The 14416-nt window shown below is 45.0% G+C and overlaps 1 protein-coding gene across 6 annotated transcripts in view; it reads left to right on the forward strand.

Moving 5' to 3' along the window:
* TAF1 (TATA-box binding protein associated factor 1) overlaps positions 1–14416 on the forward strand; it is a 147623-nt gene that overhangs the window by 8027 nt on the left and 125180 nt on the right. For 3 of the 6 annotated variants that reach the window (XM_074962836.1, XM_074962841.1, XM_074962837.1), the window contains exon 6: positions 121–186. The exons of the other annotated variants lie outside the window; for them this stretch is intronic. In XM_074962836.1, the coding sequence (XP_074818937.1) occupies positions 121–186 (66 nt within the window). The remainder of the gene's footprint in view (positions 1–120; positions 187–14416) is intronic. 6 annotated transcript variants of the gene reach the window in all.

Below are 14416 nucleotides of genomic sequence, written 5' to 3' on the forward strand. Positions count from 1 at the left end.
CATCAGTGACTGCTTTCCATGGGAAGCTGGATAGTGCTTCTCCTGCTCTCAGGAGGTGTCTCTTAGAAAGAGTTTTTCATGTAAATCAGGTTCTGACGTATATTTTTTACCCTTCTATAGGGCTTTGGTGCACAGATTTCAAAGCACTTTATGAATGGGGAGAGAGTACCCTTCTCCAGATTACAGGTGAATCACTGAAGTTAGTCACAGCCTCATCCACTTGTTTGTCACGTTTTCTCACAAATGTCTCTGCTCCTTGTTCCCTAACTCAGGGAACTTTCTCCCTGAACTGATTCATTTTTAAATCCCTCCTCAAAACCCAATGTGTCTGTGACTCCTATAAGAAATCAGCTGATAGTAACGGCTAGGATGAGATGAAGATGAGGGTGATTTTAAGTAGCAAACTGTTTGTAGTCCACATCTTATTAGACTGTAAATTCCTAAAGGCAAGGGAGCATGTCTTTGTATAGCACCCAGCACAAGGAAGTCTTGATCCTGAGTGGGGCTGCTGGATGCTTTTCCAGTGTAAATGTTTACTAATAATAGTCATAAAAAAACTAGATGAAACACGTAAGTCATCTCCCAGGAGGAGCTGTAGGGTTGAGCCCTATTGTAAATTTGCTAATATCTTGTAAGTGCCTTGGAGCAGGGACTGTCTTTGTGTGTTTCTATGGTCCTTAGCACAGTGAGGCCCTGACCTGTGTAGGTGCTAACACAATACAAATAATAACTGTTTAATCGAGTTTTAAATGTGGCAAGAAACTGGGATTCCACCTCTGTCAGGAGACTGTTTTCCAGCCTTATACATCTCACTGTCAGGAAGATTTTCCTCAAATTAAATGCTAATTTTTTTTTCTTAATCTTGTCCCAATTACTCCTACTTAAATCCCCTTTATTATAGGTGGAGCTATTAATGACAACAGTTATTAAAGTTGCCTAACTCTTCCTTTTACTACCCCTGTTTCCAGTTTAAAACTTTGCCAAACATCTACAGTTCATGTTGAAACTTTCCATTCTTGGTCTCTGCCACAAGTTGAATTTTTCTGGAGAGTGTTAATAAAAATGATGTAGCTATTTTGGAGAACAAGATTGGCAGGTGTATTATTCCTCTACTGTTAACCAAGTTTTTCAACCATTTTTTGAAGAGCACTAGCACCTTAGGGGTTTGCAGCAGGATCTTGAAATTTGGCAGGGGAATAGTGTAGAAGTAGCGTAGACTGTCGGTCCTTCATCAGTTGAAACTGAGCCAATCACAACACGTCTTCCAATCTTCTCTCGCTCTGGCCATCCTTCGCCATGATTGTCCATATCTCCTTGTTAGGAAGTCATCCCATCTCTTTTGGAGGCTGACTGCGTGGCCGTTTCTGTTCTCGCGGATACCACTCGGATATAGCTGCAGTCCATCTGTTGTCGCTGAGTTGTCCCATCCACTGCATTTTGCTGAGCCTGCTTTCAACAACGTCTCGCACTCCAGACTGCTGCCTAATTATTTCATTGGGGTTGTGATCACGGAGCGAAATGCCCAAAAATATTCGTTCCATTGCCCTCTGTGTGACAGACAGTTGATGTTCTTCAGTCTTTGTCAGTGACCATGTTTCGCTGCCATATAACATTGCTGGAAGCACGGTCGAGTTAAAAAGATTCGCACGAGTTGTTTTGCTGATCTTTCCTTGGAGGATGTCCTTGATGTCATTGAATAGCACCATCCAGCTTTTTTTTCTGTGTGACAGTTTGCCTTTCTGATTGTGGCGCATGTTGACTTCCTAACCCAAATAAACATATTTATCAGCCTTTTGGACCTGCTCTCCTCCAAGAGTTATTTGGGTTCTTGGCAGAATATCTGATCTCATGTATTTTGTTTTCGACCAGTTCATTTTTAATCTGACTTGACTACTTTTCGGCTTCAGTTCTTTGAGCATTCTCTCAAGCTGGGCTATATTTTCAGCTATCAGCACTATGTCATCTGCGAACCTGAGATGGTTTAGCCGCTCGCTGTTGATATTAATCCCGCCTTTCAAGTCTGCTTATTGACAAAACAATTCAAGACAGGCTGTGAATAGTTTTGGTGAAACTGTATCTCCTTGTTTCACACCTTTCTCGATGGGGATTCGGAGGGGAGTATCGAAGAGCGATATGTGCGTGCTGCAGCCAGAGTTCACTTCCTTTAGTAATGTGATATATTTTGCGCTGATGCCCTGTTCTGAAAGTGCTTCAAGAACGGTGTTAGTCTCTACGCTGTTGAACGCCTTCTCTTAGTCCACGAAGGCAATACACAAAGGGAACTTGTATTCCCTTGAACGCTCTAGTAGTTGGTTTAGAGTGAAGATGTGGTCTACCATGCTGTAATTCCTTCGAAAGCCGGCCTGCTCTCTAGGTTGCTGTTCATCCAGGTTTTGCGACAGTCGATTTGTTGTTGTTTTAGTGAACAACTTATAGATATGCGAAAGCAGGCAGATCTGGCGATAGTTCTTTAGATTTTCTCGATTGCCTTTCTTATGCAGCAAGATGGTTATTGTACTCTTTCCAACTGGACGGTATGTTCTGGATTTCCAGGTAGTGGCTGAACCTTTGGGTGAGAGCTTTCCAAAGTTCCTGACCTCCCGCCTTAAGCACTTCTGCTGTCAGACCGTCCTTGCCTGGAGCCTTCCCCTCTTTATAGACCCTGAGGTTAAATGTGTTTTTTTTTTTGTTTGTTTGTTTGTTTTTTGGTCCTTGTGAAAATCCATCTAGATTAGTTATAAATCACAGAAAATGATTATTTGCACATGTACAGTAGAATTTGTTAGAGGCTTATTTCAAATGCTGTATGGTAGAGCCCTGTGCAGGACTCTTTTTTTAATACTGCTCCTGTCTTGCGTGCAAGTCCCACTCCCGCAATCTTTCTTGCATTTTTATCCTGCTTCCACCTTAGATCTCTCAAGAAAGACAAATTCCACCATAAAAAGAACAGGAGTACTTGTGGCACCTTAGAGACTAACAAATTTATTTGAGCATAAGCTTTCGTGAGCTACAGCTCACTTCATCGGATGCATACAGTGGAGAATACAGTGGGGAGATTTATATACACAGAGAACATGCAACAATGGGTGTTACCATACAGACTGTGACAAGAGTGATCAGGAAAGGTGAGCTATTACCAGCAGAGAGTGGGGGGAGGGGGTCACAGGATTGCCACCCACACTTCTGTGCTGCCTTCAGAGCTGGACTCTGAAGGCAGCAATGAGGAGCTTTCTGCAGCCGCAGGAGGTTCCCAGAGGTGGAGGTGGGTCTGAGCTCCTCCTGAGCGTGGCTGTGCAGGGGATGGACAAGTCCTGTCCCTCCCCAGCCCAGCCAGAGCTAGGAGCCCCCTGGCTGGAGCATTCCTAGCAGTAGGGGGAAATCAGATTTCATGGGGAGGGCTTATTTCCCGGTCTGTGATGTGTTTTTAATGGCTGTGAAATTGGTAGGGCCCTACTCATAGGTCATTTGTACATGTCTTTCCTGAAATGCGGTGCCCAGAAGTGGGCACAATGCTGAGGCCTAATCAGCATGGAGTAGAGCGGAAGAATTACTGCTCGTGTCTTGCTTACAACACTCCTGCTAATACAGACCAGAATGATGTTTGTGTTTTGGCAACGGTGTTATGCTATTGACTTATATTTAGCTTGTGATCCACTATGAACCTCAGATCCTTTTCTGCAGTACTCCTTGCTAGGCAGTCATTTCCCATTTTGTATGTGTGCAACTGATTGTTCCTTCCTAAGTCCAGTACTTTGCATTTGTCCTTATCGAATTTCATCCTATTTTACTTCAGACCATTTCTCCAGTTTGTCCAGATCGTTTTGAATGTAAATCCTGTCCTCCAAAGCACTTGCAACCATTCCCAGCTTGGCATCGTCTGCAAACTTTATAAGTGTACTCTCTATACCATTATCTAAATCAGTGATCTCCAACCTTTTTATGCCCAAGATCACATTTTTGAATCTAAGGGTAACCCAGGATCTACCACGCCCCTTCCCCGAGGCCCCTCCCCCTCCCCAAAGCCCCACCCCGCTCACTCTATCTCCTCCCCCCTCTCCGTTGCTCGCTCTCCCCCATCCTCACCCTCACTCACTTTCACCGGGCTGGGGTTTGGGAGTGGGTGCGGGCTCTGGGCTGGGGCCAAGGGGTTCGCAGTGTGGGAGGGGGCTCTGGGCTGAGCCTGGGGCAGGGCTTTGGGATGCAGGATGGGGTGAGGGGTGTAAGCTCTAGGAGGGAGTTTGGGTGCAGGAAGGGACTCCAGGCTGGGGCAGAGTGTTGGGGTTCAGGGTGCGGGCTCTGGGAGGGAGGTCAGGGCTGGAGCAGGGGTTGGGGTGCAGAAGGGGGTATGGGCTGCTGGCTCTGGGAGGGGGCTCAGGGCTGGGGTACAGGAGGGGGTTTGGGGTGCTGGCTCCGGGAGGGGGCTCAGGGTGGGGTTCGGGGTGCACGAGGGGGTATAGGGTGCTGGCTCCAGGACTGGGGCTCAGGGATGGGGGTGCGGCCTCCTGCTGGGCAGCACTTACCTCTGGCGGCTCCCGGTCGGCAGCGGGTGCAACGAGGCTAAGGCAGGCTCCCTGCCTACCCAAGCCCCACTCCGCTCTCGTAAGGGGCCATCCTGCCCCTGGGGAGGTGTGGGGGGTATGTGGGTCCATGCACCGCCCCTCTCTGTAGGCTCCGCCCGTGCAGCTCTCCTGGCCAATGGGAGCGTGTGGAGGGAGACCCCTGCCCCCTGGGGCTGCACTGGCTGCTTCCGGGAGCGGCTTGGGGTCGGGGTAGGCAGGGAGTCTATGCTGTGCTGCTGGTAATTGCGATCAACTGGGAGATCCTCTAGTATCGACGATTGCGATCAACTGGTTGGTGACCACTGATCTAAATGATTGATCAAGATATTGAACAGAACCGGATCCAGAACTGATCCTTGTGGGACCCCATTCGATATACCCTTCCAGCTTGACTGTGAACCACTGATAACTGGTTGGAAAACTGTTTCCAGTGAGTAGTTATGTACCCACCTTATAGCATGTCCATCTAGGTTGTATTTCCCAGTTTGTTTATGAGAAGGTCATACAAGACCGTATCCAAAGCTTTACTAAAGTTAAGGTATACTACATTTACTGCTTCCCCCCCATCCACAAGGCTTGTTACTCTGTCAAAGAAAGCTATTAGGTTGGTTTGACAGGATTTGTTCCTGACAAATGCATGCTGGCTGTTATTTATTACCTTATTATCTTTTAGGTGATTGCTTAATTATTTGCTCCATTATCTTTCTGGGTACAGAAGTTAAGCTGACTGGTTTGTAATTCCCTGGGTTGTCCTTATTTCCCTTTTTAGAGATAGGCACTATATTTGCCCTTTTCCAGTCTTCTGGAATTTCTCCTGTTTTCCATGATTTTTAGAGGATCATCGCTAATGGCTCAGATATCTCCTCAGTCAGCTCCTTGTGTGTTCTAGGACTGTAATTACTCCGTCAGCTGAAGTGGTAGAGGTCTGTGCTACAGTGCTCAAGGTTCTTGGTTCAAATCCTGATGATGATGATCTGTGGAGGGTAGTTACAGCTGTACATGACAGACATTTTTCACTTTAAAAAAAATAAATTGAAATTACAATTCTAACCCTATCTTAAAGACTTCAGAGTCATAGAATTTAAGGCCAGAAGAGACCACAAGATCATCTAGTCTGAGCTGTAATCAAGCCCTCTATATATCAAGCACAGGAGAGAGAGAATGCTCGGTGCTACCTCAGAGCACCGTCCCACAGTGTCCAATGTCTCACCTCCAGCTGTGGCCATCTCTGATGCTTCAGCGGAAGGGGACAACCCTCCCCCCCACTACGTTGGAGGGGGATTCTTCCTGACCCCTCCAGGTAACTGGCGGAGGCCCTAAAGCATGAGATTTTAGGAGCATTTGACATGAACCAGAAGGGACGCTCCAGGCAATTTATCCTTCCTGTCATATGATAGGTCCCCCACTTTGTCCTGACCATACTACTAGCTCTTTGATGCATTTGTTCCAGTTTAAATTAATCTTTTCATGAACATGGGTGGCCAGAATTGTACACAGTATTCCAAATGAGGTCTTACCAATGCCTTGTGCAATGGCATTAATACTTTATCTCTCCTGGAAATGTCTAGCCTAACATGTCCTAGGATTGCATTTGCCTTTTGTGCAGCTGCATTGTATTAGTGATTCATAGTCCTCCTATGATCGACCAAAACACCCAGGCTTCTCTCCTTTTCTGTTGCTTCCAGCTGATGAGTCCCACAGTGTAAATTCTTATTATTAGACCCTAAGTGCATGATTGTGCACTTAGTACTATTCATCCAGTTGTTCCTGTACATATTTCGATCCTCCTGTGTATTGACAGTATCTTCCCACTCTGTATCATCAGCAAATTTAATTAGAACGCCTACTTTTTGTGACATTATTAATGCAAATATTAAATAAGATTCGTCCTGAGACTGATTCTTGAGGAATTCCATTAGGAACCTTCCTCTAGTTCCACAGTGTACCTCTTAACACAACCTGTTGCCTCCTCCCCTTTAGCCAGTTTCTTATCCACCTTACAATTCTTGTACTAATCCCCATTTTCTCTAGTTAAATATTTTCCCATGTGATATTATGTCAAATGCTTTACCGAAGTCCAAGTGTATTAGATCTGCTACGTTTCCCCTATGTAAAAAAAATCAGTTGTTTTCTTAAAGAAGAATATTAGTCTGATAGGATCTACCTTTGGTAAACCCATGTTGCACTGAATCCTGTTTTCCATTTACCTCAGTGAATTTAATTATTCTTTGCTTCAAAATTTGTTCTAACGCCTTGCATGCTACTGAGGTCAGACTGACAGGTCTGTTACTGCCTGGATCACCTGTTTCTCCCCCTCTCTTAAATATAGGTCTGACGTTAGCTATTAGGGTGATGTCATGGTAGGGGTCTACTACAGACCACCTAACCAGGGAGAATAGGTGGATGAGGTCTTTTTTTAAACAGCTAACAAAATCATCCAAAGCACAGGACTTGCTGGTGATGGGGGACTTCAACTACCCAGACATCTGTTGGGAAAACAACACAGCAGGGCACAGATTATCAAATACGTTCTTGGAATGTATTGGAGACCATTTTTATTTCAGAAAGTGGAGACACCTACAGGGGAGAGGCTGTTCCAGATTTGATTTTGACAAATAGGGATGAACTGGTTGAGAATTTGAAAGTGGAAGGCAGCTTGGGTGAAAGTGATCATGAAATGATAGAGTTCATGATTCTGAGGCATGGTAGGAGGGAGAATAGCACAATAAAGACAATGGATTTCAAGAAGGACAAGAATCAATTGGCTTAAATTGCAGCAGGGGAGGTTTAGGTTGGACTTAGGAAAAGCTTCCTAACTGTCAGGGTGGTTAAGCACTGGAATAAATTGCCTAGGGAGGTTGTGGAATCTCCATCATGGGAGACTTTTAAGAGCAGGTTCGGCAAACACCTGTCAGGGATGGTCTAGATAATTAGTCCTGCCATGAGTGCAGGGGATTGGACTAGATGACCTCTCGAGGTCCCTTCCAGTTCTATGATTCTATTCTTTAATCATTTTGGTACCACCCCCGAATAGATAGATAGATGCATTAAAAATCCTTGCTATTGGACTAGAAATCTCATGTATCCATTCTTTCAGTATTCTGGGAGAGAAATTATTCCATCTCCCTGATTTCAGTGCAATAGTCTCTTTAAGACTTTCTTTCATTTTAGATGTGGTGAATTCCCTTTTTATATACTCATTTCGATCGGTCTTCATTCCCATGTTCTGTATTATCATTCATAGAATCATAGAATATCAGGGTTGGAAGGGACCTCAGGAGGTCATCTAGTCCAACACCCTGCTCAAAGCAGGACTGATCCCCAATTAAATCATCCCAGCCAGGGCTTTGTCAAGCCTGACCTTAAAAACTTCTAAGGAAGGAGATTCCACCACCTCCCTAGGTAACGCATTCCAGTGTTTCACCACCCTCCTAGTGAAAAAGTTTTTCCTAATATCCAACCTAACCTCCCCCACTGCAACTTGAGACCATTACTCCTTGTTCTGTCATCTGCTACCACTGAGAACAGTCTAGAGCCATCCTCTTAGGAACCCCCTTTCAGGTAGTTGAAAGCAGCTATCAAATCCCCCCTCATTCTTCTCTTCCGTAGACTAAACATCCCCAGTTCCCTCAGCCTCTCCTCACAAGTCATGTGTTCCAGTCCCCTAATCGTTTTTGTTGCCCTCCGCTGGACTCTTTCCAATTTTCCACATCCTTCTTGTAGTGTGGGGCCCAAAACTGGACACAGTGCTCCAGATGAGGCCTCACCAATGTCGAATAGAGGGGAACGATCACGTCCCTCGATCTGGTGACAATGCCCCTACTTATACATCCCAAAATGCCATTGGCTTTCTTGGCAACAAGGGCACACTGTTGACTCATATCCAGCTTCTCGTCCACTGTAACCCCTAGGTCCTTTTCAGCAGAACTGCTGCATAGCCATTCGGTTCCTAGGCTGTAGCGGTGCATTGGATTCTTCCGTCCTAAGTGCAGGACTCTGCACTTGTCCTTGTTGAACCTCATCAGATTTCTTTTGGCCCAATCCTCCAATTTGTCTAGGTCCCTCTGTATCCTATCCCTATCCTTCAGCGTATCTACCTCTCCTCCCAGTTTAGTGTCATCTGCAAACTTGCTGAGGGTGCAGTCCACACCATCCTCCAGATCGTTTATGAAGATATTGAACAAAACCGGCCCCAGGACCGACCCTTGGGGCACTCCACTTGATACTGGCTGCCAACTAGACATGGAGCCATTGATCACTACCCGTTGAGCCTGACAATCTAGCAGCTTTCTCTCCACCTTATAGTCCATTCATCCAGCCCATACTTCTTTAACTTGCTGGCAAGAATACTGTGGGAGACAGTGTCAAAAGCTTTGCTAAAGTCAAGGAACAACATGTCCACTGCTTTCCCTTCGTCCACAGAGCCAGTTATCTTGTCATAGAAGGCAATTAGATTAGTCAGGCATGACTTGCCCTTGGTGAATCCATGCTGACTGTTCCTGATCACTTTCCTCTCCTCTAAGTGCTTCAGAATTGATTCCTTGAGGACCTGCTCCATGCTTTTTCCAGGGACTGAGGCGAGGCTGACTGGCCTGTAGTTCCCAGGATCCTCCTTCTTCCCTTTTTTAAAGATGGGCACTACATTAGCCTTTTTCATTCTTATTGAAAACTGAGGCAATGTATTCATTTAGTGTTTGGGCCATTCCAATGTTATCTTTAATCCCCTCCCCATCTGCACTGCACAGCAACCCAACCTCATCCTGGCTTATTCTCTATTTATGTAACTAAAAACATCTTATTTTAATTTTCTTGGCAAGATCTAATTCAGCTTGATTTTCAGCAATTCTCACTTTATTTCTGCATGTTCTGACCTTCAAGGTGTAGCTTTTTGTTGATCTGTCCCTTTTCCCATTCTCTATAGGCTCTCTGCTTACGCCTAATAACCTTTTCGAGGTAAATATTCATCAATTTGGGTCTGGAGCCTTTCTCTGAAAGCTTTTCCCCCCCCTTGCTTGGGATGCAAGTTGCAGTTTTTGTACGCTTCATTTAAAGAAATTCCAGACCTCCTCCACATTTAAGTCCTTGAGCTCTTCAGTCCAGTTGACTTCCTGGAAGTCCTTCCCCTAATTTTCCAAATTTTGAAATAAAAAACCATAGTTGATGACCTGGTTTTAATTAATTTTAAACTGTATCAACTCATCACTTGATACAAGTTTTTTTTTTTTAATATGATCAGCTCTTCTATGATGTTCTCACCAATTACCAAAACCAAGTCTAAATTACATCACCTGTTGTTGGCTCAGTGACTGATGAATAAAACTCATCTACCATGTCAAGTAGTAACTGGGAGCTACCATTATTGGAAGCATTTATTCTCCAGTCTGTATCTGGGAAGTTAGTCTCCTATTGTGACACAATTCCTGGTATCTATCCAAGTCTGACCTGGGGGTTCTATAGCAGACCCCCACACTATCCTAGTAGAACCTCTTTTACAATTCTTCCCCAAAGTGATTTTGACCCAAATCAGTTCCGTTTTGTCCGTGCTATCACTTGTGGTGAAGTGTAAAGAAACAACATCATTGATGTACGATGCTACCATACCACCTTTTCCCTTATCTCTATCCGACATAAGCAGCACATACGCTACAATACCTGTATTCCAGTCATGAGTGCTATTCCACCATGTTTCTGTAATCCCTATGATATCCAGTTTGATGTTCTGCCCCAGTGGTTCCAGTTCCTCTGTTCTGTTGCCCAAACTCCTTGCATTCGTGTACAAGCATCTGTTTTTCCCTTCAAACTTAACAAGTTTCCTAGCCGGTTTAGGTATAGTCCAATGTCAGGTGCTCAAAAGTTAGGAAATTACATAATTTCAATTATCCATGCATTCATAGGGCCAGATTGTGACCCACTGTAAGTCTCCACAAGGGTCCATACGATGCGCCCTTACTTCCCTTTTATGGGCTACTTGTATTAGAGGAGAGCTGCCTTTGTGGGGCTGCTACTCGTGCTCCCACACAAGTGGGCAGGGACAAGGTAGAGCCTTGATTCTGCCTCCTTCCTTCCCAATGTTTATGTGCAGTGCAGCTGACCCTGGATGGAGGGGGGAGGTCATCTGTGCCAAGTATGGGGCTGGTACAGTTTACTTTGCTTCAGGAGCAGAGGGGAAACCAAAGACCAGATTCTGGCACTTACATGTGAGCCCTTACTTGAGGCCTGTGGCAAATTTACACCTTAATTCCTGTCCCCTTGTGCATATGCATTGTGATACCATCTTTAATTAGATGATCCCATATTTGCCACAGAGCCTTTGCCTTACTTGGTTCTCATGGTAAATGAGACTCAGTGGATTAACTGGGACTGCATAATGAATATGGTGGTTGTCTATATGAGTCCTACTTATTTTGTTGCAGAAGTTGGACGGTTGCAGTGAATGATATAGGGAGACTGCTGGAAGAGAGAGAATGGGCTTGTAGTTAAGGTGGTTGACTGCAACCCAGCAGAACTGGGTTCTGTTCCTGGCTCTGCTACAGACTGCCTATGGGCTGCTGCACAACTCACTCAGATAAATTTTTTGGGATATTAAACCTCATGGTTCGAGGCTTAAGACAAACTTTAACTTCTTAGAGATCAAGAAGAGACCTAATGCAGAGGTACAGATCATCCCCCACCTGCCTACTGTAGGGTTCTTGCACCTTCCTCTGAATCTGGTGCTCCCTGCTGTCTGAGACTGGATCCTGGACTAGATGGACCCTAGGATCTGATTCAGTCTGGCAATTCCTGTGTTCTTATGTTTTGCAGGTGGTCACTAATTGTCATCTTCATTTTCTGGGTGCCCAACTTGGGACATCAGAACTTCGTGAAAATCAGGCCCCTGAGCACTCATGACTCTTTAAAAACAAAGCCACACAATTCTGTCTTCAGTTTAGGGTTTAGGTGGTGTGGAGTAAAGAAGTCATGGGATCTGTTGTGATAATTGGGCCTACAAAGGTACCCAAATTGCTCAGCTGTAAAAAGTATGTAAAAGTGAATAAGATGTTACAATAACACTGATGGGAAAAGGCATGAAAGGGAGACAGAATAACTGAATTTGTCTAAACAAAAAGGCCAGGTTGGTATGATTCAAAGACTGTGTTGAAATTATGCTTGTTAAAAACAGGAGATGTGGAGCTGGAAGTGAATGAGCCAAAATTGGTATGCCTGATATTGGGCCTAATTGATGGACAAAATAATGAGGGGATGGGCTCCTCTGCCCATCACTCCCTTTTTGGGCCCATAAAAGAAAGATATTTTGAGTGTGTGGGGTAGGTGGAACAATAAGAACAACAGATGGAAAGAACAAACAAAGGCTCTTGGAGTGAGCTTCACCATTATGGCTGCCACACCCACTGTTTCTTGGGATCTTGGGCTGCCTTCATCCTAATCCTTGAGGTGTCCTGAGTAGAGAGAGAGGGACCCAGATGACGTCACCACCCCTACCAACGCCAGCTGAATCCCAGATACTGTCGGGGATGAGAGTTATTACCATCTTAGATCCCAGCTGAGACGGTCAGACAAGGGGGATTTTCTTTCTAAGACTGGACTTTAGCGACAGCAACAGCACCTCCAGCCCATCTCAACTAATTTCTTCTCCTTTCCCCAAAAGTGCAGCATTAGATCCCATCTAAGAGACTGTCAAACAAGCAGGATTCTTTCCTTCTAAAAGCTGTCTACAGCTAAAGGGAAAGGGAGCAAAGGATGTTGTTAAAATGAAAGCCTTGCTTAAAATGTTAACTGTCCTTCTTTTCTGTATCTTTAATCAAAGGTTAAACAAAATGTAATGGTGTGTTTTCCATGGTGCTAAGCAGGCCTCTGTATATCAGGCCCTGGACCCTGTCCAACACTGTTTAATGTTGGACAGTGACTACGCTATTCGTTAACACCTTTAGCCCATTTATTCTATCTAAAAAAAGAAAAGGAGTACTTGTGGCACCTTAGAGACTAACCAGTTTATTTGAGCATAAGCTTTCGTGAGCTACAGCTCACTTCATCGGATGCATACTGTGGAAAGTGTAGACGATCTTTTTATACACACAAAGCATAAAAAAATACCTCCCCCCCACAAACCCACTCTCCTGTTGGTAATAGCTTATCTAAAGTGACCACTCTCCTTACAATGTGTATGATAATCAAGGTGGGCCATTTCCAGCACAAATCCAGGGTTTAACAAGAACGTCTGGGGGGGGGGGGGGGGGCATAGGAAAAAACAAGGGGAAATAGGTTACCTTGCATAATGACTTAGCCACTCCCAGTCTCTATTCAAGCCTAAGTTAATTGTATCCAATTTGCAAATGAATTCCAATTCAGCAGTCTCTTGCTGGAGTCTGGATTTGAAGTTTTTTTGTTGTAATATCGCAACTTTCATGTCTGTAATCGTGTGACCAGAGAGATCGAAGTGTTCTCCGACTGGTTTATGAATGTTATAATTCTTGACATCTGATTTGTGTCCATTTATTCTTTTACGTAGAGACTGTCCAGTTTGACCAATGTACATGGCAGAGGGGTGTTGCTGGCACATGATGGCATATATCACACTGGTGGATGTGCAGGTGAACGAGCCTCTGATAGTGTGGCTGATGTTATTAGGCCCTGTGATGGTGTCCCCTGAATAGATATGTGGGCACAGTTGGCAACGGGCTTTGTTGCAAGGATAGGTTCCTGGGTTAGTGGTTCTGTTGTGTGGTATGTGGTTGCTGGTGAGTATTTGCTTCAGGTTGGGGGGCTGTCTGTAGGCAAGGACTGGCCTGTCTCCCGAGATTTGTGAGAGCGTTGGGTCATCCTTCAGGATAGGTTGTAGATCCTTAATAATGCATTGGAGGGGTTTTAGTTGGGGGCTGAAGGTGACGGCTAGTGGCGTTCTGTTATTTTCTTTGTTAGGCCTGTCCTGTAGTAGGAGACTTCTGGGAACTCTTCTGGCTCTATCAATCTGTTTCTTCACTTCCGCAGGTGGGTATTGTAGTTGTAAGAATGCTTGATAGAGATCTTGTAGGTGTTTGTCTCTGTCTGAGGGGTTGGAGCAAATGCGGTTGTATCGCAGAGCTTGGCTGTAGACGATGGATCGTGTGGTGTGGTCAGGGTGAAAGCTGGAGGCATGTAGGTAGGAATAGCGGTCAGTAGGTTTCCGGTATAGGGTGGTGTTTATGTGACCATCGTTTATTAGCACTGTAGTGTCCAGGAAGTGGATCTCTTGTGTGGACTGGACCAGGCTGAGGTTGATGGTGGGATGGAAATTGTTGAAATCATGGTGGAATTCCTCAAGGGCTTCTTTTCCATGGGTCCAGATGATGAAGATGTCATCAATATAGCGCAAGTAGAGTAGGGGCGTGAGGGGACGAGAGCTGAGGAAGCGTTGTTCTAAGTCAGCCATAAAAATGTTGGCTGACTTAGAACAAGTCAGAATGTTTGGCTGACCTAGAACAAGTTAGAATGTTACCGTGGGGCCATGCGGGTACCCATAGCAGTGCTGCTGATCTGAAGGTATACCTTGTCCCCAAATGTAAAATAGTTACGGGTAAGGACAAAGTCACAAAGTTCAGCCACCAGGTTAGCCGTGACATTATCGGGGATAGTGTTCTTGACGGCTTGTGTCATAAATAGAAAGGGAAGGGTAAACCCCTTTAAAATCCCTCCTGGCCAGAGGAAATCTCCTCTCACCTGTAAAGGGTTAAGAAGCTAAAGGTAACCTCGCTGGCACCTGACCAAAATGACCAATGAGGAGACAAGATACTTTCAAAAGCTGGGAGGAGGGAGAGAAACAAAGGGTTTGTGTGTCTGTCTACATTTTGTCTTTGCCGGAGATAGACCAGGAATGAAGCCTT

This window comes from Natator depressus, chromosome 9, assembly GCF_965152275.1.
Source record: "Natator depressus isolate rNatDep1 chromosome 9, rNatDep2.hap1, whole genome shotgun sequence".
NCBI classification, from domain to species: Eukaryota; Metazoa; Chordata; order Testudines; family Cheloniidae; genus Natator; species Natator depressus.